A 25,462-nucleotide genomic window follows, 5' to 3' on the forward strand; every position below is an offset into this window, starting at 1 on the left:
GTCCTGGTTTTAAGGTTTTTCTTTTAAAAATTTTTTTGCTTGTTTATTAAGATAATAGATGTTTATTGTTTGAATTTTTTAGAGCATGTGTATGAACCACAAACTTTTGGTGAATATTTTTCCGGATATGTTACCAAGCATAGTTTTAACATGGTCTGGCCTTAGTTGTAAACAAAGAATCATTTTTTGGTAACTATTTTTTTTAAGGGATAAGTAAGGCTTCTGTTTTTTTCTTTTTCAGTACTGTTGTCCAGACATGATAAATAACTTTTTGGGACTGGCTAAAACAGAATTTTCAAGTACAGCAAATAAAAATAAGACTATTGATTCAGAGAAAGGAAAATTGATCATGTTAGTTAATGACTTTTATTATGGAAAACATGAAGGAGATGTCCAGGAAGAACAGAAGACTCACACAACCTTTAAATGCTTCAGTTGCTTGAAAATTCTTAAAAATAATATTAGGTATGTAAATACTTATTTTTATTTCTCTTTGAAAATTGGAATGCTACAAGTAGAAATGTTGTATCTTTATCTTGGATTGTTCTGTCCCATTCTAGATAAGCAATTTTAACACTTTCTACCAAGAATAAAGGTAGAGTCTCTTGTTGAAAAGCTCTTGTCCTTTCTTGTTTTTAGAGTTGACTCCTGGATCCACTTACTTGTATTTCTTTATGATAGCTTAAGAGAAGACAAACTTTATTTCCAGTAAGGCAAAATTAAGTTCTTTTTCCTTTATTATCAGCAATCTAGGAATTTTCATGAGATAATTTTCATTTTTAGCTGCCTTTGAATTTTAGTTTTCTTCATATCACAAGAAGAACCACTTCTTTATCTTTTGTCCAGTTTGACCTTGGCCATACTAATGTTATTTAATACTCAAAATCTTTAAATTCATGTTTATCATTTTTAGAACATTTACCTTGCAGGAAAAGTGCTCTTCTTTAGAGAAGTACCAGTTCTAGGAAACATGTCTGCTTTGATTTTAAAATTTAACCCCTTTAAAAATTAGAGACTTAATTTCTAGTGGGTTTTTGAAGATTTTATACATGAATGCTTTAAATTTTAGGAATTTGTATTTTGTAATCTTTGAGTTACATGACATATTAGTAGCTGCCATCCTAAATGAGTTAGTAATAAGAACAAAGCAACAAGATTTAATGATTGATATTTTTTATTGGTTATATAGCTTGACATTTATATTATGAAAGGTTGTTTTTCCACTGTTTTATTATAAAAATTTTCAAATATTCAGCAAAGTTTTAAAAATTTTACAGTGGACCCTTGTGTGCTAATCACCTTGATTCTACCATTAACATTTTACTGTATTTGCTTTATCATGTATCTGTTCATTCTTCCTTCAAACTGTTTTTTGTGGAGTTTTTTTGATGCATTTCAAAGTAAATTACAGATATCAGTGTACTTTTCTTAGGTGAGAGAGGTGTGTGTGTATATATATATGCCTTTTTATGTTTACCCTTGGTAACTGTTATTTGTAATTAGCATTCTTAGGCACCTATAGGTTACTTCGGGACCCAGCATTTATTTTATTTTCCTGTGAGTTCTTGAGTCCAAAAAGAAGTATAGAAAAATCCTGAAATATACTCTGATGTACTCCTATAATAATTATTAATGCTTTGCTTATGATAGTGCTTTATATTTTTCAAAATTTTTTCACGTTATTTCATGTAAATTTTCACATTTCTTTGTTTCCTCTTATCAAACTTCAACTGCCTTCAGTAGCTAATGATCCTTGTAGTTTAACAGAAGAGATATTGTATAACATTTACAATAGAACTCTGTCACCTATTTCCATATTCTTACCATTTTAATAGTAAAATACACCAGAAAAATCATGTCAGTAAATATGGTAAAATGCATAAAAATATGATTGATTGACTTAGTTCCTTGTTATGCTTGAATATTACGTTTATGATAGAAATTATTTCAGCAATAGTTTTTTGTTTTTTCATTTAATATTAGCTCATTTATTATTAAACATGAAAATAAAAAATTCTTCTTTTTATTGTTTCAGACTAGTTACATGTTTCTTAAGTATAGAATATGTAGAAATTGTAAGGTAACAGCATTTGATGACATCCAGGAATTAAGCATTTTTTGAAATACTGATTGTTTAGTAAATGTAACCTTAATGTTAAACATTTCATAATCAAAGAAGTTATATATGTTAAATAATATTTTACCTTAACAGTAAAAACTGGGAAGGCAAATTGATGTTTGGTAAGAAACTGATAGCTATAGATTTCTGCTCTCTGCCCTGTCAACATATTGAGTTATGGTATTTTTTTTCCTACATTGGGTGTCACCAAAACAGGTTTATTTTATTCCGTGAACATCCTTGCAAGACGTTTGCTTTTTTGTTTCCCTCATTTCCATCTGTTGGTTTAATGTATTATGAGCTTCTGATGGGGGCTCATAGAATAATTGAGAGAAAGCTTGCTAGTTAAGAGATTATTTTATATAGATATACTTTAATTGCTTAAAGATGTGAGCTGAAAGTTTAGTGGCTCATGACCTTTTCTCTATATGTAAACATTTAGCCAAGGCTAGAGTTTCTATGGGTGTTTCTAGAGCTGGTGTTAAACTAAGGGAGGACAAAAAGATATTTCAAGGTGTGCCATAACCCGTTCTGAAGAGTAGTATTGTGGAGATGTGAAAAAGAGATAAATATTATAACCTTCATGATGATTGCTATTGAGATTGATGACATTATTGCTTGGTTTCAAGATTATTTCCTTTAGAGACTCAAAGTGAGTAATTAGTAGTTGACCCAGTCTGAAAATTGTTATTTTGATTGAATAACTTTACTCTCAAATTTAGCAAAAAGCTTCAGTAAGCTCTTTTAAATAGGTGTTCTCATTTATATTGCACCCTGTGCTGTTGAAGGTCATAGTTCCTTCTCATAAGAAGCCTTTTAGGGAAGCTGAAATAGCAGAATGTAAAACTGAAAAATGGACGTTGCCTACAAAGGGCACAGTCTGCAAGTTAAAATGAACAATCTGTGCTAACAGTAGACCAGTATCATTAAATGAAACAAAAGGTTCTTGTAATTGTAGGCATTAAAATTGCTATTACATGCATTTAGAAACCAAGACACAAGTAAAAATACCAGTAATTTGTCTTTTAAGCAGCTGGAATCTATTGTGTATGTTCATGACCTTAAAGATTTCCCTCTTGACTCTGTAGCTGCGTTTGGTGGTAGGGTTTACTTCCTTTCAGTATTTTATTTAAAAATGTAAATGGTATTTCATGTATGGAAAAGAAGACTGCTGTTTTATCTTTAAAAAAATGTTTAATAATCTGAAATGATTGAGTTAGAGGAAATTAGTGATATTTCAGATTAATTACATTAAGGAATTATTTTAAAAGATAAGATGTTTACTTAACCACTTAATGAAAATGATTACTAAAGTGCACACTTTTCTAGAAGAAGTTAAAGCTTTTGCAATTTTATTTTGAGTAATATATTTTTAAGATTTAGAGTCTGATACTTATTTGTGAGATTTTTGTTTTTAAATCTGAATTTTTGCACCTGTTGACAATCATTTGTAGGTTTATGAACCACATGAAACACCATTTGGAACTTGAGAAGCAGAGCAGTGAGAGCTGGGAAAACCACACCACCTGCCAGCATTGCTACCGTCAGTTTCCCACACCGTTTCAACTGCAGTGTCACATTGAAAGTACACACACGCCCCATGAATTTTCTAGTAAGTTACAATTTCATTTAAGTATTGAATATTATTGATTTTGACAATATAAACTCTGAGAAAACCTTAAGAAGCCTGTTAGAAAGATAAGAATAAGAAAAAGAGTTCAGAGTTTGAGGGCAAATTTGAAAAAGTTGTTTTAATTTGTATAAACTTTTAAACAAAATTAGTCACTAAAATTAAAGTCCCTCTTGTAAATAATTCCTTAAGATAAATAACCTGTGTATTCTAAGTGGGGGACTAAATTAGAAGCCTCAGATCATAGTTTTCAAATATAAAATCAATGCCTTTCATTTAAACCTTAATAAGAAAAGTGACTACAATGGTAGTTAAAATTACAGATCTTGGAGCTGAGCAGCTTCGGTTCAAATCCCAGCTCTGCCTCTTAATGCAGCTATATGATCACAGGCAAGTTACCTAATATTTGAATAATTGGGATAATAGAAATACTTGCTTCATAGTGTTGTTATGGGAATTAAGTGAGTTAAAGGTAAGTAAAAGTACTGAGAACTGTGCTTGACACACAGTTAACAACTGTTTAACTGTTCACCACCACCACTACCAGTACTACTACTACTGTTATTATTGTTGTTGTTGATATAGATGTATAAAGTGAATTTTATATATATATATCTTTGTTTGCCTCAAGAGAATACTTTTTAAAAAAATTGAGGTACAATTGACATGTAACATTATATTAGTTTTAGGTATACAACATAATGATTTGATATTTGTGTGTATATGTGTATCTTAAAATGGTGTAATATCTTTTTTTCACCCCACTTTTAGCTATTTGCAAAATCTGTGAATTATCATTTGAAACAGAGCATATTCTTTTACAACATATGAAGGACAATCATAAACCCGGTGAAATGCCATATATTTGTCAGGTATACACATATTTTATTGTATGTATATGTACGATAATACATGTGTATGTATGATAATACATGTGTATGTATGTATTGTATGAATAAATATGTATACACATTTATTTTTAGTGTTTGGTTTGTTTTCTGTTGTTTTGGTTACAAGATTTAAATCTGTTAGGGCATGGGTCAGCAAATTTTTTTCTATCAAGGGCCAGATGGTAAATATTTTGGCTTTGAGGGTCATATGGTCTCTGTTGCAACTAATCAACTCTACTCTTGTAGCACAAAGGCAGCCATAGACAATAAGTAAATGAGTGAATGTGGCTATGTTTGAATAAAACTTTATTTATGAACGCTGAAATTTGAATTTCGTAAAATTTTTATGTCATGAAATATGTTATTTTTCTAACCATTTAGGTAAAATTGGTTACTAAAATTAAAATCCCTCTTACAAATGATTTATTGGTACAAATTCCCCTGGCGTAACTCATGTGTTGTATGTAGGGTCAGCAGAGAGTTGGAATTGGCTCACAGGTTGTTTGCCCACCTCTGCACTGGACAAAGAAAAGCACTGTGGGAGAAAGACAAACATATGGACTTACCTTACCATGTAGGGAAGAATGTAGGCATATAAGGGACATTGAAATACTTTCAGTTACAGAGAACCCAACCAGAAGGCTTTGGGACTAGTATTTTTGCAGAATTTAAAGGAGTAGGAAAGCAAGATAAAAATAAATTGCCACTGCCATAGCCTGGAGGCCATTTATAATCTAAAGGAAGATGGTATTTTATGTAGCAGAAAAAATTTTATAGGACAGAGGTGTCAGAGCTTGAAAATTCAAGTCAAGATAGAAGGTGATAGATAAAAAGATCTGATAAAAAGAAGGATGTCTAGTTATCTTTTGGGCCCTTTGAAAGAAAGCTTTTCTATCTCAAAGATTATTTGTGTTTGTATTAATGGGATTCTTGGTTATGTAGACATCAGAGCTGGATTAGTAGTATGTAATGTTCTTCTAAACAAATGACGCTGTTACTTTGTTATTACATATCCTCATAAATTTTCAAGTTAAACTAAACTTTCTTTTTATTTGTAGGTTTGCAATTATAGATCATCATCATTTTCTGATGTAGAAACTCATTTTAGAACATCTCATGAAAACACTAAGAACTTGCTATGTCCATTTTGCCTCAAAGTTATTAAAATTGCAACACCCTATATGCATCATTATATGAAGCATCAGGTGAGAGTTACCCGTTCTTCTTTGTTCATGTTGTTTTAGTGAAAAGATGGATTATGACTTAGAACATTGCTTAGGTTTGCTGTAAAAGGGAAGCAGTGTTGTTGCAAATGACACGATTAATTTGCAATTTATACTGAATTACTTGTGAAACTTCCACTTTTCCATGCTTCCTTTCTGGTGATGTTGTGGCTCATAAATGAAAATGCTGAAAGATATCTAGAAATAGGAGACCTAGGATTGTAGGAAAAAAGGGAAAGTAAGTGGAATATCTAAAGGATTGGATATTTCAGGGTCTAAGAGTGGGTATGGGAATGATTTTGAGAGTAGTTATCAGGATCAGGGGAAAAGATGGATTTGAACTGAGAAAGAAAAGACTGAGGAGTCAGAATCTTGTTTTCCTCTTTCTCTTCAAACTTTATTTCTACTTTCTAGCCCCCTTATTATGAGAAGACATGTTATCATCAATGACCAGGAGTGGTTTTTTTATAGCTGCCAGTAATAAAGGAAACAGTAATAACACTTTCTGCTCTATATATGAACTCTGCCAAAGAACTATATTTAGATCATAACTTGTTTTGTGGATGACTTTAGCCAGTTCTGATATGTAATTTTTGGGGCCCAGTATTAGTACTTATCACCTTCTCTTGAATTCTGGTGTTATGCTTACTGGTTCTTTTCCCACAGCAGTTAAACTTTGTGGTGGAAGCTTTTATGTAACACTAATCCTGTTCTTGAGTGCTTGAAAGAGCAACAGTACCTTTGCCAAAATCAGAAGTCAATGGATTTACTGAATCTGAAATATAAACAAGTTTTTCTACCTCACTAATCAGCTCATTACATTTTCTTATTATTGATTACATTGGCATGCCAATTTATTCAGTATTTGTTGCTCACTTTGCTTTCAGTTCCAGTCATTAGATAATGATGAAATTGACTTGTTTTTTTTTCTTTTTTTTTTTTCCTGGGAAAGATTGGCCTTGAACGAACATCTGTTGCTAGTCTTCCTCTTTTTTTTTTTTTTCTGCTTTAAGAAGATTAGCCCTGAGCTAACATCTCTGCCAGTCTTCCTCCACTTTATATGTGGGTTGCTGCCACAGCATGGCTGATGAATGGTGTAGGTCCGTGCCTGGGATCTGAACCCATGAATCCAGCCTGCCAAAGCAAAGTATGCCGAATTTAACCACTACACCATGGGGCCAATCCCTGACTTGTGTTTTTTAATTGGGAAAGATCATTGAAGTAGAATTTCCAAATGAATTTGGGATCACCCATGTTGTGACTGGGATGCTAGCCATCCTTGAGAAGTTCTCACAGGATCTTTCTATTCTAGGTTCCCCCCACAATATACCGTCAGGTATTAATACATGTTTCCCCCCAAATTCTTAACTGGTAAATAAATTTGGTAAATGCCTTTGTTGTTAGTGCCATCAAGTCAATTCTGACTCCTAGGGACCCTGTGTACAGCAGAGTGGAACCCTGCTCAGTCTTTTTGTGCCACCGTCTCACCTTTCAGGGCTGTATCAGACAGTGCTCTTCTGCTGTTCATAGGGTTTTCATGGCCTACTTTTTTAGGAAGTGGATGGTCAGGTCCTTCTTCCTAATCTGTCTTAATCTGGAAGCTCCACTGAAACCTGTCCACCATGGGTGATCCTACTCATATTTGAAATACTGATGGCATAGCTTTCAACATCACGGCAGTGTGCAGCCACGACAGAATGACAATTGACAGAAGAGTAGTGTGGTTCCCTGACTGGGAAACTGACAGCAGCTGTGGCGGTGAGAGCTCCAAATCTTAACCACTAGACCACCAGGGCTGGGTGGTAAATGCCTAGCTTTACAAAATCAAGCAATTTTGTTTGTCTGCTTTTTAAAATAGGACTTCTTAGAGCTTTAAAAATGCTAATACATTATAAATCTCCAAGCAAGGAAAAAAGAATTAGACAGAATGAGAACAGTCAAAGGGAACTCTAGGACAATATCAAGCACACTAACATTCGTGTTATAGGTGTCCCAAAAGGAGAAGAGAGAGACAAAGGGGCAGAAAATTTATTTGAAGAAATAATAGCTGAAAATTTTCCTAACCTAAGGAAGGAAACGGACATCCAAGTACAGGAAGCACAGAGAGCTCCAAACAAGATAAGCCGAAAGAGGCCCACACCAAGACACATTATAGTTAAGATGTCCAAAATTAAAGATAAAGAGAGAATTGTAAAAGCAGCAAGAGAAAGGCAACAAGTGACATACAAAGGAAAGCTCATAAGGCTATCAGTGGATTTCTCAGCCGAAACCCTACAGGCAAGAAGAGAATGGCATGATATATTTAAAGTGCTAAAAGGAAAAAACCTACAGCCAAGAATACTCTGTCCATCAAGGTTGTCGTTCAGAATGGAAGGAGAGATAAAGAGCTTCCCAGACAAGCAAAAATGAAAGGAGTTTATCACGAAGTAACCCATTCTACAAGGAATGCTGAAGCGACTTATTTAAGTGGGAAAGCAATGACCACAAATAGGGATAAAAAAATTACCCATAAAGCCCCCCAAAAACCAGGCAATAAAATCACTGAATTTTATATATAGTAAAAGTATAGTAAAGGTAAAAATGTAGTAAAGGTAGCAAACCAGCCACCTGTGAAGATAATATGAAGGTTAAATGACGAAAGTACTGAAATTACCTATTTCAATGATAAGAGGGTAATGGGTAGACACACAAAACAAGAGATTAGATATGATTCCAAGCAAGGGATATAGTATGTCTTGTATCCCAAATTTATTTGGCCATTCAACCCTTTATTTGCACAATACGTGTTAACATTTCTTGGGGAACAGAATTTGGGAAACACTATTGTTGGTACTCTATATGTCATCTTTGGCCTCTAGTTTTGAAAGGGCAAATGAGATATAAAACTGTGGTTCTCTTTCATTATGAGGCTTTTCACATAATTTTTCCCATATGCTTTACTGAGCTCCAGAATGAGATGTAATCGTAGGAAGAATGAGAATTATGAAAGAGATGTGTGGGTCTACTATATGGGTTATGTGATTTATTATTAGTTTTTATACCCTGAGTTTTATGTCTTAACTTGCTATGGGTGCCCAATTTTCTTTTTTGCTTATTTGGAGTACCTAGGAGGTAGACGGCCGGTAGTAAAGAGGGGAAAATTTATTAATAAGAAAAATCAGGTGGCCCTCAGGGTATTTACAATTTGTGTAATTATTTACAAAAGGCTGGAAAACTATAGCTGAGCAAGATTATAAACTTGTAATTGAGATGACATTATTAGTACGACAATTAAGACAGTAAGAATTGTTGACTCTGGCTCATTTTGTTGTCTTTGAAGACTTTGGTTGTGACTTTTTTAAAGAGGTTATATTATTAAGTCTTGTGTGATTTTAGAGCTAACAACCCAGTTTGTATGACTTTTAAGAAATAAAGTGATTTCGGATGTGTTAAATATGCTTCTTAGATCTTTAATACAAACACTAAGCAATTAGCATAAGCAGTCACTTACCTTATGGCACCAGTACATGCTTTACATGCATTGTCTTGTTTAATCTGCACAGTCACCCTATGTATATTATTATTTCTAATTTATAGATAAGGAAACAAAGTTTTAGAGAAAGTAACTTGTCCAATGTCATGTTACCTAATAAAAAGCAGAGTTAATATTTAGCTTCTGAACCCAAGCTTTTACTGCTCTACCGCAGAGTCAGATTTCACAGCGATATTTAGATCTAAGGGCAGAAATTACATACAGTCAGAATTAGCCTCAAATCTCTCTAAGTCTCCCAAACAATGTAGAATGCTTGCCAAAAAGTTTAGCAGTTATTTCTCTACCCTTAGAATAGGTCACTATTTCTTTAGTTGAACATCATGTTATTAAAAAATGTACTGTATCTTTATCACCCTTAGTATATCGAAATGCACGCATATGCAAGAAAGATGTGCAAGACTTGTGACCAACTAAGAAAATAGTAGATAAATGCGTTCTATCTCAGGGCTCTGGACAAATGTTCATTGAATGGAATGACAGACATTTTGAACTAGTTAAATTGTACCTGCTGCTCATATGCACCTTCTCTGTCAGTCTTTTGCGTTCTGTCTCACTGTCCATTTATTTAACAAATATTTATTGAGTGCCTTACTATTTTCCAGGGGCCGTTTTAGGTATTATATAGCAGTGAACAAAACAAAGTTCGTGCCCTCTGGATTTGTGTTATAGTAGAGAAGGATAATAAATATATGTGTGTTTGTGTTTGAATGTATATGCATGCTAGCTGATAAGTACTGTGGAAGGAAAATGCGGAGGATAGGGAGTACCAAGGACTGGGGAGGTGTTGGGAGTGGAGGAGTGGTTGCTATTTTGTATTTAGGGTGGTCAAAAAAAGGCCTCTCTGTAGGAAATAAAGGAGTAAGCCATGTGGAAATCTGGGAGAGGTAACATTAGTGTAGGAAGTGAAGTAAGTATACCTGGGGGACTCAAAGAATAGCAAAGAGGTCAGTATGGCTGGAGCAGAGTAAACTAATAAAAGGAAAAGTAGTTGGAGATAAGGTTGTTGCAACAGAATGTAAGCCAGTTCATGTACAGCCTTGTAAACTAGAATCAGGACTTTGGAAAGCCATTGGAGCATTTTAAGCATGTGAAAGATCTGCCGTGTTTTAAGATCATTGGTATCTGTGGGGACAACAGACCATAGGGAGGAAAGAACATGACAGAAAGAAGGTAGGAGATAGTTATAGTAGCCCAGGTGAGTGGCTTGGACCAGTTTGGTAGCAGTGGTCAGAGGTAATCAGAAGTGGAAAGATCATGAAAGTTTCTGAAGTAGAGCTGACAGGTTTTATTAATGGGCTGGATATGGCAGAGAAAAGAACAGATTTTTTTTTAGGCAGCAAGGTAGGGAGGAAATCCAGAATTCAATTTTGTCCATGTTGATTTGAGATGCATATTAGACATCAAGTAGTGATGTCAAGTAAGCAGTTGGATAGATGGTATTTAAAGCCATGAAACTGAATGAGGTAACCTAGGGAGTGATTATAGATAGAGAAAAGATTTCTGGGAACTGGATTCTGGAGAACTTTCTTTCTGTTCTGTTGTCTTAGTATTTGTTTCTTGGCCAAGCTTTCTCTTTGCTTCTCTTCCTTGAGCACATATAAGGAAATTTGTTTAATTTGCCAGTACCTACGATATAATCCAAGGCACCACACTTTAAAATAATCTTAAAATGTAGCTAGAATAGTGATACAAACACATTATATTTATATATTTCTTTGAACTTTGTAAAGAACTTAGGGAATGCCTGCTGTGTGCTAGGTACCTCCCAGGATATTATCTTATTTGAATTCTATAAATAATTAATTGTATTTAAATGGAAATAGTGATATATCTGGCAGATTGCAGCTTTAGAGAAAACATTCTTTTGTATTTATATGTTGTTTAAGTTTATATATGTATGTATATACATATATATAATTTTTACATTAATGAGAGCATGTAGGTAAAGATTGTAGTTGATATTCTGTAGTAGAGAGAACACTGGACAGGAGTCTGGCAATGTCACTAACTAGCTAAGGGTAAATGATTTAGATTTTTCTTGGGTCCCGTTTCCCATCTGGAGAATAATAGCAGGATTGGGTTTGAGGAGGGACTCAGTCAAGAGGTCTCAATGAGTAAGTAGATTGGAAATAATTGTCCTGATTTATGCCTCCATATCCACACTGTCCAATGTAGAAGCCACTAGCCACATGTGGCTATTTAAATTAAAATTAATTAAAAGTAAATAAAATTAAAAAGTACGTTCCTCATTTGTATTTGGTACATTTCAGGTGCTCAGTAACTACATGTGGCTAGTAGGTACCATATTGGACAGTGCAGTTCAAGAACATTTTCATCATTGCAGAAACCTTTATTAGATAGCACTTCTTTATGCAACCATTTCTATAACAACCGTCTTTGAAATGTCTGGTTAGGTGTTTGAGTTTCTTATACCAACTTGTCAATCAATTGGAAATAGCAAAAATTAAAAGGAACTTACTTTTTTCCAGGATAAAAACATACTATAACTCATTTTCACAGTATCATGTGTGTAAATACATTAAAATTACAATTAAAAGAGCTATCACACCACTATTGAGAGAACTTTCATTAGAACCTATTGATACAACTTACATGTTCAGTTTTTGTATAGTAACAGATATTTTTGAAACTCAAATACTAATGCAAAGAATTTTAAGAAATGAAATAATATTTTACTGTTGTTTATGATAGGAGATGTAAAATACTAGTTTTAAAATTATTTAGGTGTCATTAAAATTAAATCAGAGGAGTTTCAGGACATAGGATTTGTGGTTGCAGAAGTTATTTTCTCCCTTTTTCTGTTTTCTAAACAGAAAAAAGGAATACATCGTTGTACAAAATGCAGACTGCAGTTTTTGACATGCAAAGAGAAAATGGATCACAAGACTCAGCATCATCGAACATTTATAAAACCTAAACAACTAGAAGGATTGCCTCCCGGAACAAAAGTCAGTTCAAATATGTTTTATTTTAACATTTTGTGTGATAATAGAAGTTAACTCCTGCCTGGTTTTGTCTATTGAATATAGTACTTTAAAAAATGATTTCTGATTTTTATTGAGACTTTAATTTTGGGTTTTATCATTCTTATGTTTAGGGAAAAACTTAACCATTGTTTTTTGGTCACTAATGTGTGCCATGCTAGAGTGGTATTCCTTTGTAACAAGTGCTACTAGATTAGCTGTTCCCTGGGTCGGTGTGTTGTGTCAATATTATCTAGACTATTTTTGAGCTATTCCAGTTGGCAGTATATATGTCAGTTTTATCTGCTAACTTATAAGATGCTGGAGATTAGGAATCATGTTTTATTTCTCAGCGTCTGGTCTAGTGCCTTGAATGCCATAGGTTCTCAGATGTTTATTGAAGTTGTTATTACTGAGTCTGCTCTCAGAGAAGCAAGTTCTGTTGCTGGATAGCATTATGTTTTAAGTGAGCAAACACATGTCTGACTGCATACTGATGATTGTAATTTACTTTTCCCTTTTTGCCTTATATACCTCTGTTTTCTCTGACTTCTTTATATACAGTCAGGTCTTGAATATTTGCTCCAGTGGAGGGAAACAGAGGCATGGATAATCCAAAGTGAAATAATCCCCAAAACATTTATATTTGGCTTTGGGTACTTTCCTTTGAATGTGGGTATGTCTGTTATTTGAATTAACTAAAACAATGTAAAGCCATGCTCTGAAGACCTAGAGCAAGAGAAGCTATCCAGCATCCTTCCCTGCAATCCATTCATTCCATGCTGGGACTAGACATGCAGAGCACTAATGTAAGCAGTGCTGTCCTCTCTCATATTTTCCCTTATTAATAATAATAGTAATAATACTATTAATAATAATGATACTAAATGTTTTTATAGCACCTTAGAATTGGGCTTTTGGTATGCCTTTTCTTACATTCTATTATTTAATCTATACAGCAATCCAGTGCGGTAGACAAGGCAGGTATTACCCCATATTGTAGATAAAGAAGCTTAGAGAGGATAAGTTACTTACTCAAGGTCACATGGCTAGGAAGGAGTAGTATGAGATTTAACATCAGGTCTTTTGATTCCTGGTCCACTGCTTTTGTATGATACCAAAGCACGTGTATTTCATACAACTTCCTCATAAGCTGGTCCTCAAATACTGGGGAAAGTATAGTCAAATGATTATTGAGAATGTTGGTAGGCATTTGTGTTTTCCACTGTCAACCAAGAAATATAATTTCTAAATATTAAATAAGTTCTATATTAGTTCCCTTTAAGGAAATTATAAATATCATTAAACTCTCAATGCAGTTTAATGAATTGATATAACCCTACCTTTCCATAACCTTTGCAAACATAAATCCTGCCCACTGAGCAAGAAGATGTCATATTTCCTGTAGATCTGTTTGTTTTATGGTTGCTGAAGGGTAACGCAGGCCTTTTTAAAGTTATTTTTCAGGCTTTGAGATTTAAATTTTGACCTGCGTTTGTGAATTTTTAGTTAGAGCATAAAAATAGCTATGGAATATGCTCTTTTAATATTCATAATTTGCATTAACTCCTAATTATCCATTAATAACTGTTAACGTATAACTGATATCAATACAAAATGTAATGTTACAGATGAATAAATATCAAGTTTAATTTCATTTAATTGGTTAACATTTAGCATAAATGGAAGACTTATCCAATTATAGCTCATACTTGCTCTTTTCAACATACTTGATGTTTAACTTTTTGTTATACAGTGATATTTTAATGCTAATGCAAGGATTAATTTTCTAAAGCAAATATTATCTTCCTTTTTTTAGGTTACTATTCGAGCTTCAGTTGGACCTCTTCAATCAGGATCTTCAACTACACCTTCCATTAGTGCAAGCACTTCTACCCTTCAGCTCTCACCTCCGAGGACTAAAAATATACCTGCTAAAAATCCCACAAAGTCTAACCCAAGTAAACCTAATCCAACTAAATCCAATGCAAGTAAACCTAATGCAAGTAAGCCTAATGGAAATAAATCTAAATACAAATCAAAAATCTCTAATATGCAAAAAAAGCAAAGCTCATTGGCTAGTAGCAATAAAAAAAGTAAAGTCAATACAGCATTGAGGAACTTAAGGTAATCTTTTATTCGTGATATACAATACTAATTTAATCTTAAGTACGAAAGCTTTATTTAATTACCTTTATTTAATTTACCCTATTACACAACTTTCTTGTACATTAATATGCTATCACAGCATAAAGGCCAAGCAAATAATAAAAAGGTATTGTTTTTACAACCGTTGAACAGTACTTGAATTACTATGTTTTTTCTATAAGATTCATCTCTTACACTGGTATTATATGTTGTACTTAGATCTTTTGATGTTTAAATTAGTTAATTTAATCCCTTTTATTCCAAAACATTACACTTATTCTAACTGTTGTTCCACAGCACGGTTTCAAGTTACAAGACTGTTTAAAGATGTTAATTTAAACACCTTGGCTTTAATTAAGAGAACATTAATAAGGCTTCCCTTTATTATTTTTGTTTTAAAATATATTTTTATTATTTTCTTTATATCTCTATAAGGTATCGTCGGGGAGTACACAAGTGCATTGAGTGTTGTTCTGAAATAAAAGATTTTGCAAACCACTTTCCTACATATGTCCACTGTAGTTTTTGCAGATACAACACCAGCTGTAGCAAAGCCTATGTTAATCATATGATGAGGTAAGATGAGTTAAACAGCTATAATTAACAATTACAGTTATAGTTCAGCAAGTTTATTTTTTGAAAACAGTTATCCTATTAGAAGCCAATTTTTCTCTTCAAGGATCTAAAAGCAGGGAATTTCTAGGATAACACTTGGTACTATTTTCCAGCATTGTAACTCATAAAATTGCCGGAACTAAAATTGTAAGAACAGTTGGACTAATGAAATTAGGATAGGTCTGTTAGGGAAATAGTTTTCTTACGGGAATTTTTTTTTTCTATGGAACTTTCAAAAATGGTTATTATTATTACTTTTGTTTGATGAGAAAGATTCACCCTGAACTAACATCTGTTGCCAGTCTTCCTCTATTTTGTGTGTGGGTCCACCCCTGGTTACTGAACCTGAGCCACCAAAGCAGAGTGTGTTGAACTTAACCACTAGGCCATGGAACTGGGCCCCCAAAATGGTTATGTTCAAAGATAAAAATTTAAATGTTTTAAATATATTTACTAAACAAATACATGTAATCTCATGAGTGTTATTCTCTTCAAAGCAGTTACTTTGAGAGACTCCTCCAGGATTTTCAGTGATGTTAGGAACTTTATTGGGTGCGTTTCTCTCTTTCTCTAACCCATCTGTCTGTCCATCCATCAAGCCGTCTGTCCTTACATTCATGCAGTGAAATGAGAGACTATTCCAGTCGTGATGCCACTGTTGCAATTCTTTTCTATTAATTCGTTCAACTTAGATTATTTGAGTACCTAGTATTCCTCTATGCAGAGAAAGTTTTCACAGCCCATATTACCTTTGTTTGTATCTCAGTAGTAGGAGCATCCTTCAGGATGGATTTTTATTTAAAAAAAAAAAAGCCAAAAATTGTTCAGATATAAACCAGTTAGGTTGATTATTGAGGTGGTTTCTTTTTTTTAAAGTTAGAATTAAAATATAACTAATAAAAGTGATTTTCTTACAGATCATAACATGACATCTATGTTGCTTTCTGGTCATTATCAGCTACTCCTTTCAAGGATTCTCCTACCTTTCTTGATGGTTTCAGTACTCCTCTCACAGTTTTCTCCCATTGATGATTAGCCTGACCTCATATATACCTTAACTTCTTTAGTGCCAGCACTTCACATCAACTCTTAAGTTATTGTACCCCTTCCTTACCACAGTACCATTTTAATCTCCTCATATACACTGTTCATTTCTTTTGAATTCCCATTACCCTGTGACTTTCAGGCCTTTAGCTCCTTTTTGTAGTTCAGTAGCACCTGTCTAACTTCATAGTCAACCTCATCCGTAAGGTCATCCGTTTTGATTGCTGCTTTGTTTTTGTTCTAGAATCCTTCACACCTTTTGTCGTGCTCACCTGGCATAAAAGCCAAGGTGAGACTCGGACATCTTCATCTTACGAACTTTATGCTCAGTTCTAGACTACCAACACGGTGCTTGATTCAATCAGCTCTGACTTCATGATCTTTAACTTTGATTGGGTCCTATCTTTTTATTTTTAAATACTTATTTATTTCTACCTACAATGTCTTTTAAAACCTTTTTCAGTACACTAAAGATTTTATTTTAGTCTCTTAGTTGTTAACCTGGCCTGCTAATTACTCAGTTGGAGGTCATCCTTTTAATTAATCTTTTCAACCTGAAATTTTTTTCCTGTTTTTTTTCTTCATCCAGACCTTGATCTCAGAAATCAAGCATGTTCTGCTTCTTCAAAGTTAACCCTGTCCCTTATCTCCTCTAGTTCTTCCGCAGCCTTATTCAGTTAACTTGTAACTTCATCTTTTCTCTCAGCTAGGTTCCTTCTGCTTACAAACATTTTTTTTTTAAGATGAGGGAGATTTATTCCTACTGCTTACTTTCCTTATTTCTAGTCTTCCCCTTACCATCAAGATTTGCAAAAAGTGTTTGTTACTAGTTTATTTGTGATTCATTTCTCTACCCTTTAATTTGAGTATCATCCCCATCTACTAACACTGCCCTTTAAAGATTAACTGTCATGTACTTACCACCATATTTGTTCACTTTTGTTCATTCTTACTACTCCGTGACTTCTTAGAGTATTTGACATTGTTGTCACTCTCTTCTGAAACTTTCCTCATCAGCTTCTGTTAAACTGTTGTCTCTATTTTTCTTCTGCCTTTTTGGCTACTTCTCTGTGTCATTGCCTTTTCTTCCTTCAACTCTTTTTTTGTCTCTTTACCTTTCCTTTCTTGATAATATAACCACTGTCACTTTTCCCTTTCAACTTTAAATCTTTCAGTTTCAATCCTTAGTTTTCCTGAGATCCAGCTCTGCATTTCTAACTATTTTATGGTTATTTTAACCTTTGACTCACTGGCATCTAAAACACGAATAAGCAAACATTATCATCTATCCAGAATTCACACACCTAGCACCCAGATACTCTTTCAGGGCATCATTTGTGTGACTGTGGAACACCAGCTAGAAATAATTAACTGTCCTAAGTTTCTTAAGCTCATAAAGTTCTCTTGATCTGCCACTGTGCGTCATGGCTTCCTGGGACTCCACCTTCTATAATCTGCTGCTCTGCCTCCCAGCTACTACAGTGGTGTACACGTCTATTCCATTTCCTCTAAACTAGGCCCAGGCATCCTTTCCCCCAGTATACTTCTGTGTGGAAAATCTCTTATTCTGTGACAAATACATGGCTGCCCAAATGGGGCTTTAATTCTGCCCTTAATTTATAGGGGATCAAATTGGAAAATATTTTGTTTTCTTAATCCAAGGATCACTCTGCCCTTCCCTCTTCCGTTTATCATAGGTTTTCCACCTGTCCTGTAGAACCTCCAAATCCATTCTATTCCAAAATTTCCAGTTAGCCCGACTCCGTTTGGACCTGTTTTCCAGTTCCCAGGGAGCCCCAACCTTGCATTTCGTTGTCATCACAGGTACTGAGCTCTTACTCATTGTTAGCCTCATATGGAACTGAAAGCTTCCATTGCCACCCTTAGGGTTTCGTAGATCGCCTTTCCTTTTTCTCTACTTCACCGGTACCCTTGCCTCTCTCATTGCCTTTTTCATCTTGTTGAATGGCCTACCATTACGTCTGGCGAGTGCTTTTCCTTATTCTTTGTTAGTATCTGGAATGCCTATTTTTCCTTTCAGTTGACCTTCTTATTTGAACTGTCTGATCACCACTACCACTCATAAGGATCATTCCTTACTTTGAGTTCTGTACCATTCATCTAGTCTGCCTTTTATTATATTTGTTTGTGTCTATATTATCTTCTTGAGAAGGCAGGGCTCTTCGTATTCACCATGTCACCTAGCATGTTACAAACAGCAGGTGATAGTCATTATTTGTTATAATTATAAAAGGCTCTAAATAAAATCTCAAAAGAGGATATTAAAATCTTGATGCAGTTGAAGCATTTTTGGAATAAGACTGTTTTGAAGAAGAGCATCAGTAAACATGCAGTTTTTAAGTGATTTTTTTTTAAAAAAGTAGCATTAAATGGGTTTGATTGTTTAAATTATTGCACCTTGTTGGCTTATGGCTTTTGAGTAGCAATAGAAAAACATGCAAACACATTGCTATATAATGCTATTATTCCTCCACATGATATATAAGAAGGCTTTTTCTCTACATATAATAGAATTAAGTTGGGCGACATAAGTATTTAAGATCTCTTCTTTATCAGAATTTACTATTTGCTAAGAAGTATGGCAAGCTGGTGGTGAAGAATCAGGCAAATTTGGATTTAAATCCAAGCTTCACTATTTTATTACCTGTGTGACTTTGGGCAAGTTACTTAACCTGACTCCCAGTTTCCTTTTCTTGAAAAGAAAGTTATTGTGATTATTACAGAAAATGTACTTAAAATGCTTAATAGAATGATTTCCACTTAAGAGGTATTCAAGTAATTATAGCTATTATTATTTCTAAATTGTCATTGTTAGATCTTATGAATAAAGTCCTTGCCTTTAATTTTTGCAATTTAGTAGGAGAGAGATACTTACCTAGCTTAATGTGATAAACAAATGACTGTGAGAACACAGAGGAGGTAAAGATGAATTCTTTAAATGACAAATAAGGGAAAGTATTCTATAAATGACACTTAGGCTTTGAAGGATGATTTAAAATTTTTCCAAGGGGAAAAAATGCTAGTATAACAGTTTGTTCCTATACAATGGGTAAGACAGAGTACTGAATTAATTTTTATAAGATATGCTTTAGTTCATTATGTATTTTATGTAGATTTATTGGTGCTAAATAATAGTCATTGTAAGAACAGTTGGATTATTGTGATGGCATCATAACTGGTCTCCTGTCTATAGTGTCCTCCTGACCCCCTTTTACCAGTTCTTCCTTTCTCCTGTTGCTAGAGTAGGCATATCTGGTCAGGTTCATTTTTTGGCCTAAAATCCTTTGCCTTCCTAACAGTAATAGGATGAAGCCCAAATTTTCTGGAGAATATAAGACCTTTCAATATCTGATTCCTAGCTACTTTTTCACCTCTTTCAACTCTTATTTTCTTTTAAAATTCCTTTGTATCTTGCCCTTTGCTGTGCCTGGAGCAAGACAAGTTAGGGACCCTCTTAACTGAAATGAACTCCTAATTGTTAGCTGGCTTCTGTTCCATTTACCTGCAGCTTTCTTTCATGTAGCCACAAAACTTGTGTGTGTTACTATTGATGTTTATCTTGTGATAATTACTTATGAATATGTATTCACTCATTTAACAAATATTTATTAGGCATTTTTTTCTGTGCCAGCTGCTGTTTAATTCCCTCCCCGCCCCCTTATGGATGGTGAACTCTGGGACAGACAGCTTGCCTTCTTTCTTGTTGTATCATCAACCTCTAGTCTAGTGTCTTAAATAGTAGGCATACCATCAAAATTGTTGGATATTTAGGAAATGGTTCCTGTTGTGTTTCTTCAGAAGTAAAGGTGTTACTTATACTGAATCAAGATTATTAAGAAAATATGGTCAAAGGGAGTTTTTTCCCTCCAGTCTTACTGAGGTATAATTTATATACAACGAAATTCACCTATTTTTAGAGAATAGCTTAATGAGTTTTGATAATTATGTAGTCATTTAACTGGGTGGTGAATTTTTAAAACCTAGATTTTAACATTATGTTTTTACTATACTGTACTGAAAATCTTACCCTTTTTCTCTTTTCTTAGATTTATTTCTACATTGTTATTAACTTTATGCAGATCTAATAGGAAGAAGGGTAGTTTTTTTTCCTTTTTATTTGTGAGTGGCAGATCCACTTTTTCACTCCTATAGTACACAAAAGTATAACTCTGGAATTTGTGTAATAAATATAAATAAAGAGGCAGTAGAAGTTTTTTTTTTTTAAAGATAGGGAACTCTAAATTAAAACTGGATTCAGACAACTAAAATTTTAAAATTACCAGTGTTTTAATAAGGTACACATTGTAGACAGAAATGGAAGCCATCAAAAAGACCTTAAAATATTTTTTTCTCTCCTCTTGACGAATAAATAACCCCCAAACAGTCTTTTTGAACAGAAAGAAGAAATAGCTTTTAAAAGTTACTTTTAAATCTTATTTTTTTTTTAAAAAAAAGCTTATTTTGGTTCACATTCTTTGGGAATCAGACAAAATCTTGGACTCAGTTCTTTGAGAAAACACAATTGTGTGCACAAATTTTTGCATATAATTTCAGTGTTTCACAACCCCCTGATGTTCTCTTCTAAAGAAAAACCCATTTAATTATTTTTGTGATGTTGTCTTGAGTTTGTAGACTTTTTCATAGTAGTTATCCCCAGATTGAAGAAATGACTATTAGAAATCTTTTGAGAATATTTTCTGAGCATTATAGGTAGAGTATTTCTTTTCCCATACATACGTGCTGTGCTGGTGATGGTTACCTTGTATCTGAGAGTGACCATTGGCCTGGTGTGTTGGCTACTCTCAAACTTTAGTTTGTGTAAGAATCACTGGAAAAGCTTGTTCACACACATTCCTAGGCCCCTCTGCCAAAGAAAGCAGTAGGTTGTAGGGGGCGCAAGACATTGCGTTTTTAAATAAGCTCCTAAGTGATGCTGATGTTGTTAGTCCATGACTCCCCTTTTAGGAATCCTGTGCTAAGCTAATCCTGGCTTTGTAGTACAGGAAAGCTTTCCCTACCAGATTTGAAAGGGTATATAAAAGTTATCATTGGCTACAAAGTTTGGTTAGTGGTTTTCTGTTCTGTGCTTAGGGAAAGCATTGTTTTAGCTCATGAGTTCTGCTTTAACTTGTTTTTTAAAAATCTCTGCTAGTAATTGTAAAGAACTGTCTGAATGTTTGATTTTACAAATCGTAAACAGTGGCATTTAGCTCAAGTACTGTTTACTTCCAAGGTCATTTGGATTCTACCGCCTTCCCTTGACACAAGCATGTTAAGACTGGAAAATCATTAAAAAAATAATGATGATTATTGATAACCATTCGTATTATAACAAAAGTGTTACTAGCTAAAATTTAAAATTGTTTTCAGCTCTTAACAGATGAGAAAATTAATTTGATGTGCTTTACTTTTTTTTAACTTGAGTATTTCCTTTATGTAGTGGTGAGGGTGCTGATCAGATAAAAATATGCTTAGAAAAATATATGTCATTAGAAAGTAAATAGCTGAAATGGAATGTAAAATAAAAATGCTGAATTAAACAGGGCTGACAAACGTTATTTTATTATTTATATCATGATCTTTTGCTCAAAACTAAAACTTAAGTGTAGACTTGATATATAGCTATAAATTAATATGACTTACTGTATAATAAAATTAATAAAACCTGTTTTGTCTCTCCAGCTTTCATAGTAACCGACCAAGTAAAAGGTTTTGTATTTTTAAGAAGCATTCAGAAGATCTCAGGTAACTAGTTGATCTTTTTTATTCTTTCTATTGAAAAGTTGTATGACAGATTTTTTATATATAACATCTTTATTGAGATATAGTTCATATGTCATGCAATTCTTGTGTTAACTTGTACAATTAATACTTTTTTAGTATATTCGCAGAGTTGTGCAGCCATTACCACAGTTAATTTTAGTACATTTTCATCACTCCAAGAAGAAACTCTGTACCCTTTAGTGGTCATCCTCATTTCCTTCCAACTCTCCCTATCCCTAAGCAACCACTAATCTACTTTCTGTCTGCATAGATTTGCCTATATTGAACATTTCATATAAATGGAATGATGCAATATGTGATTCTTTGTGGCTGTCATCTTCCGTTTAGCATAGTGTTTTCATGAATCATCCATGTTGTAGCATATATCAGCACATCATTTTTTTTATTGCTGAATAATATTCCATTGAATGGATATACCATGTTTGTTTATCTATTTAGGTTATTTTAACTTTGAAGCCATTATGAGTATTACTGCTCTCAATATTTACGTGCAGTAGTCCCCCGTATTTGCAGGGGATACATTCCAAGACCCCTGGTGGGTGCCTGAAACCTCAGATAGTACTGAACCCTAAATATACTATGTTTTTTCCTATATATACATACCTATGATAAAGTTTAATTTATAATTTAGGTACAATAAGAGACTAACAACAGTAATAAAATAGAACAATTATAACATTATCCTCTAATAAAAATTACCATAGATCTTAGCAACCTCAGCGTACAGTTTTTTTTCTTTCCTTAAGTTGAGAACTTCTTACTTTTTCACTTAAATGAAGTACTTTACAGTTTCTCTTTGGCACATTTGAATTGCCAGCATCACTACTCTTGAGCTTTGGGGGCATTATTAAGTACTGGCATATCTCAGAGATTTTACAAGTTCAATTCCAGAGCACTACCATAAAGTGAATATTGCAATAGAGTGAGTCACATGAATTTTTTGGTTTCCCAGTGGGTATAAAAGTTATATTTATACTATATCTATTCTGTTAAGTGTGCAATAGCATTGTGTGTAAAAAAAAGTACATATCTTAATTTAAAAATATTTTATTGCTAAAAAAAATTGTGAACCATCATCTGAGCCCTTAGCAAGTCATAGTCTTTTTGCTGGTGGAAGATCTTGCCTCCAGGTTGATGGCTGCTAACTGATCAGGATGGTGGTTGCTGAAGGTTGGGGTGGCTCTGGCAGTTTCTTAAAATAAGGCAACAGTGAGGTTTGTTGCATTGATTGACTCTTCCTTTTATGAACGATTCCACTGTAGCATGTGATGCAGTTTGATAGCATTTCACCCACAGTAGAACTTATTTCAAAATTGGAGTCAATCCTCTCAAACCCTGCTACTGCTTTATTGACTAAGTTTATGTAATATAATGTTCCAAATCCTTTGTTGTCATTTCAACAATCTGTATAGCATCTCTTTACCAGGAGTAGATTCCATCTCAAGAAACCACGTTCTTTGTTCATCATAAGGAGCAACTCCTTATTCATTAAAGTTTTATCATGAGATTGCAGCAGTACAGTCACATTCTCAGGCTCCACTTCTAATTTTAGTTCTCTTGCTATTTCTACCACCTCTGCAGTTACTTCCTACACTGAAATCTCGAACCCCTCAAAGTCATCCATGAGGGTAGGAATTAACTTCTTCCAAACTCCTGTTAATGTTGATATTTTCACCTCTTCCTATGAATCACAGATGTTTTTAATGGCATCTAGAATGGTGAATCTTTTCCATTAGGTTTTCAATTTACTTTGCCCGGATCCATCAGAGAAATCACTGTCTATGGCAGCTGTAGCTTTATGAAATGTATTTCTTATCTAATAAGACTCAGAAGTCAAAATTACTCCTTGATTCATAGGTTGCAGAATGGATATTTTGTTAGCAGGCATGACAACAACATTAATCAGTTGTACATCTCCATCAGAGCTCTTGGGTGACCAGGTGCATTCTCAATGAGCAGTAATATTTTGAAAAGAATCTTTTTTGCTGAGCAATAGGTCTCAACAGTTGGCTTAAAATATTCAGTAAACCATGTTGTAAACAGATGTGTTGTCAGCCAGGCTTTATTTTTCATTTATAGAGCTCAGGCAGAGTAGATTTAGCCTAATTCTTAAAGGCCCTTGGATTTTCAGAATAGTAAGTGAGCACTGGCTTCAACTTAAAGTCGTCAGCTGCATTAGCCCCTAACAAGAAAGTCAGCCTGGCCTTTGAAGCTTTGAAGCCAGACATTGACTTCTCTCTAGCTATGCAAGCCCTAGATGACATCTTTTTCCAACATAGGGCTGTTTGGTCTACATTGAAAACCTGTTGTTCAGTGTAGCCACCTTTATTAATTATCTTAGCTAAATCTTCTGGATAACTTGCTGCAGGTTCTGCATCAGCATTTGCTGCTTCACCTTGCACTTTTATGTTATGGAGACAAATTCTTAAACATCATGAACCAACCTCTGCTAGCTTCAAACTTTTCTCTGCAGCTTCCTCATCTCTCTCAGCCTTCACAGAATTCAGGAGAGTTAAGGCCTTGCTCTGGATTAGGCTTTAGCTTAAGAGAATGTCGTGGCCAGTATGATCTTCTATCCAGATCACCAAAACTTTCTCCATATCAGCAATAAGGCTGTTTCACTTTCTTATAACTTGTGTGTTCACTGGAGTAGCACTTTTAATTTCCTTCAAGAACTTTTCCTTTGCATTTTCACCTTGGTTAACTCTTTGGCGCAAGTGGCCCAGTTTTTGGCCTATCTTGGCTTTTGACATGCTTTCTTCACTAAGCTTAATCGTTTTTAGCTTTTGATTTAAAGAGAGAGATGTGCGACTCTTCGTTTCACATGAACACTTAGAGGCCATTGTAGGATTATTAATTGGCCTAATTTCAATATTGTTGTCTCAGGAAATAGGGAGGCTTGAGGAGAGGGAGAGGGATGAGGGAATGGTTGGTGGAGCAGTCAGAACACACAACGTTTGTCAATTAAGTTCACTGTCTTATATGGGCAGTTTGTGGTGCCCCCAAATAATTACAATAGTAACATCAAAGATCACTGATCACAGATCACCATATCGAATATAATAATAATGAAAAAGTTTGAAATATTGCAAGAGTTACCAGAATGTGACCCAGAGACACAAAGTGAGCAAATGCTGCTGGAAAAATGGCGCTGATAGTCCTGCTTCACACAGGGTTGCCTCAAACCTTCAATTTCTAAAAAAAATGCAGCAGTATCTGTGAAGTGCGATAAAGTGAAGTGCGATAAAGCAAGGTATGCCTGTAAAATAAGGATAACTTGAACACAAGTACTGCAACACTGCGACAGTCGATCTGATAACTGAGATGACTAACAGGTGGGTAGTGTATACAGCATGGATACACTGGACAAAAGGATGATTCACGTCCTGGGCAGGATGGAGCAGGATAGCTTGAGATTTTATCATGCGACTCAGAACAACGTGCAATTTAAAACTTACAAGTTGTTTATTTC

General features: G+C 34.2%; 1 protein-coding gene across 15 annotated transcripts in view; it reads left to right on the forward strand.

Moving 5' to 3' along the window:
* Positions 1 to 25,462, forward strand: part of ZNF280D (zinc finger protein 280D) — a 124,581-nt gene that overhangs the window by 47,419 nt on the left and 51,700 nt on the right. For all 15 annotated transcript variants that reach the window (XM_014860458.3, XM_070501256.1, XM_070501229.1 and 12 more), the window contains 8 exons: positions 242 to 465; positions 3,574 to 3,731; positions 4,521 to 4,621; positions 5,698 to 5,844; positions 12,229 to 12,363; positions 14,198 to 14,505; positions 14,962 to 15,102; positions 21,889 to 21,951. In XM_014860458.3, coding sequence (XP_014715944.2) covers positions 242 to 465; positions 3,574 to 3,731; positions 4,521 to 4,621; positions 5,698 to 5,844; positions 12,229 to 12,363; positions 14,198 to 14,505; positions 14,962 to 15,102; positions 21,889 to 21,951 — 1,277 coding nt within the window. The remainder of the gene's footprint in view (positions 1 to 241; positions 466 to 3,573; positions 3,732 to 4,520; positions 4,622 to 5,697; positions 5,845 to 12,228; positions 12,364 to 14,197; positions 14,506 to 14,961; positions 15,103 to 21,888; positions 21,952 to 25,462) is intronic.

Source organism: Equus asinus, chromosome 2, assembly GCF_041296235.1.
Source record: "Equus asinus isolate D_3611 breed Donkey chromosome 2, EquAss-T2T_v2, whole genome shotgun sequence".
Taxonomy (NCBI): domain Eukaryota; kingdom Metazoa; phylum Chordata; class Mammalia; order Perissodactyla; family Equidae; genus Equus; species Equus asinus.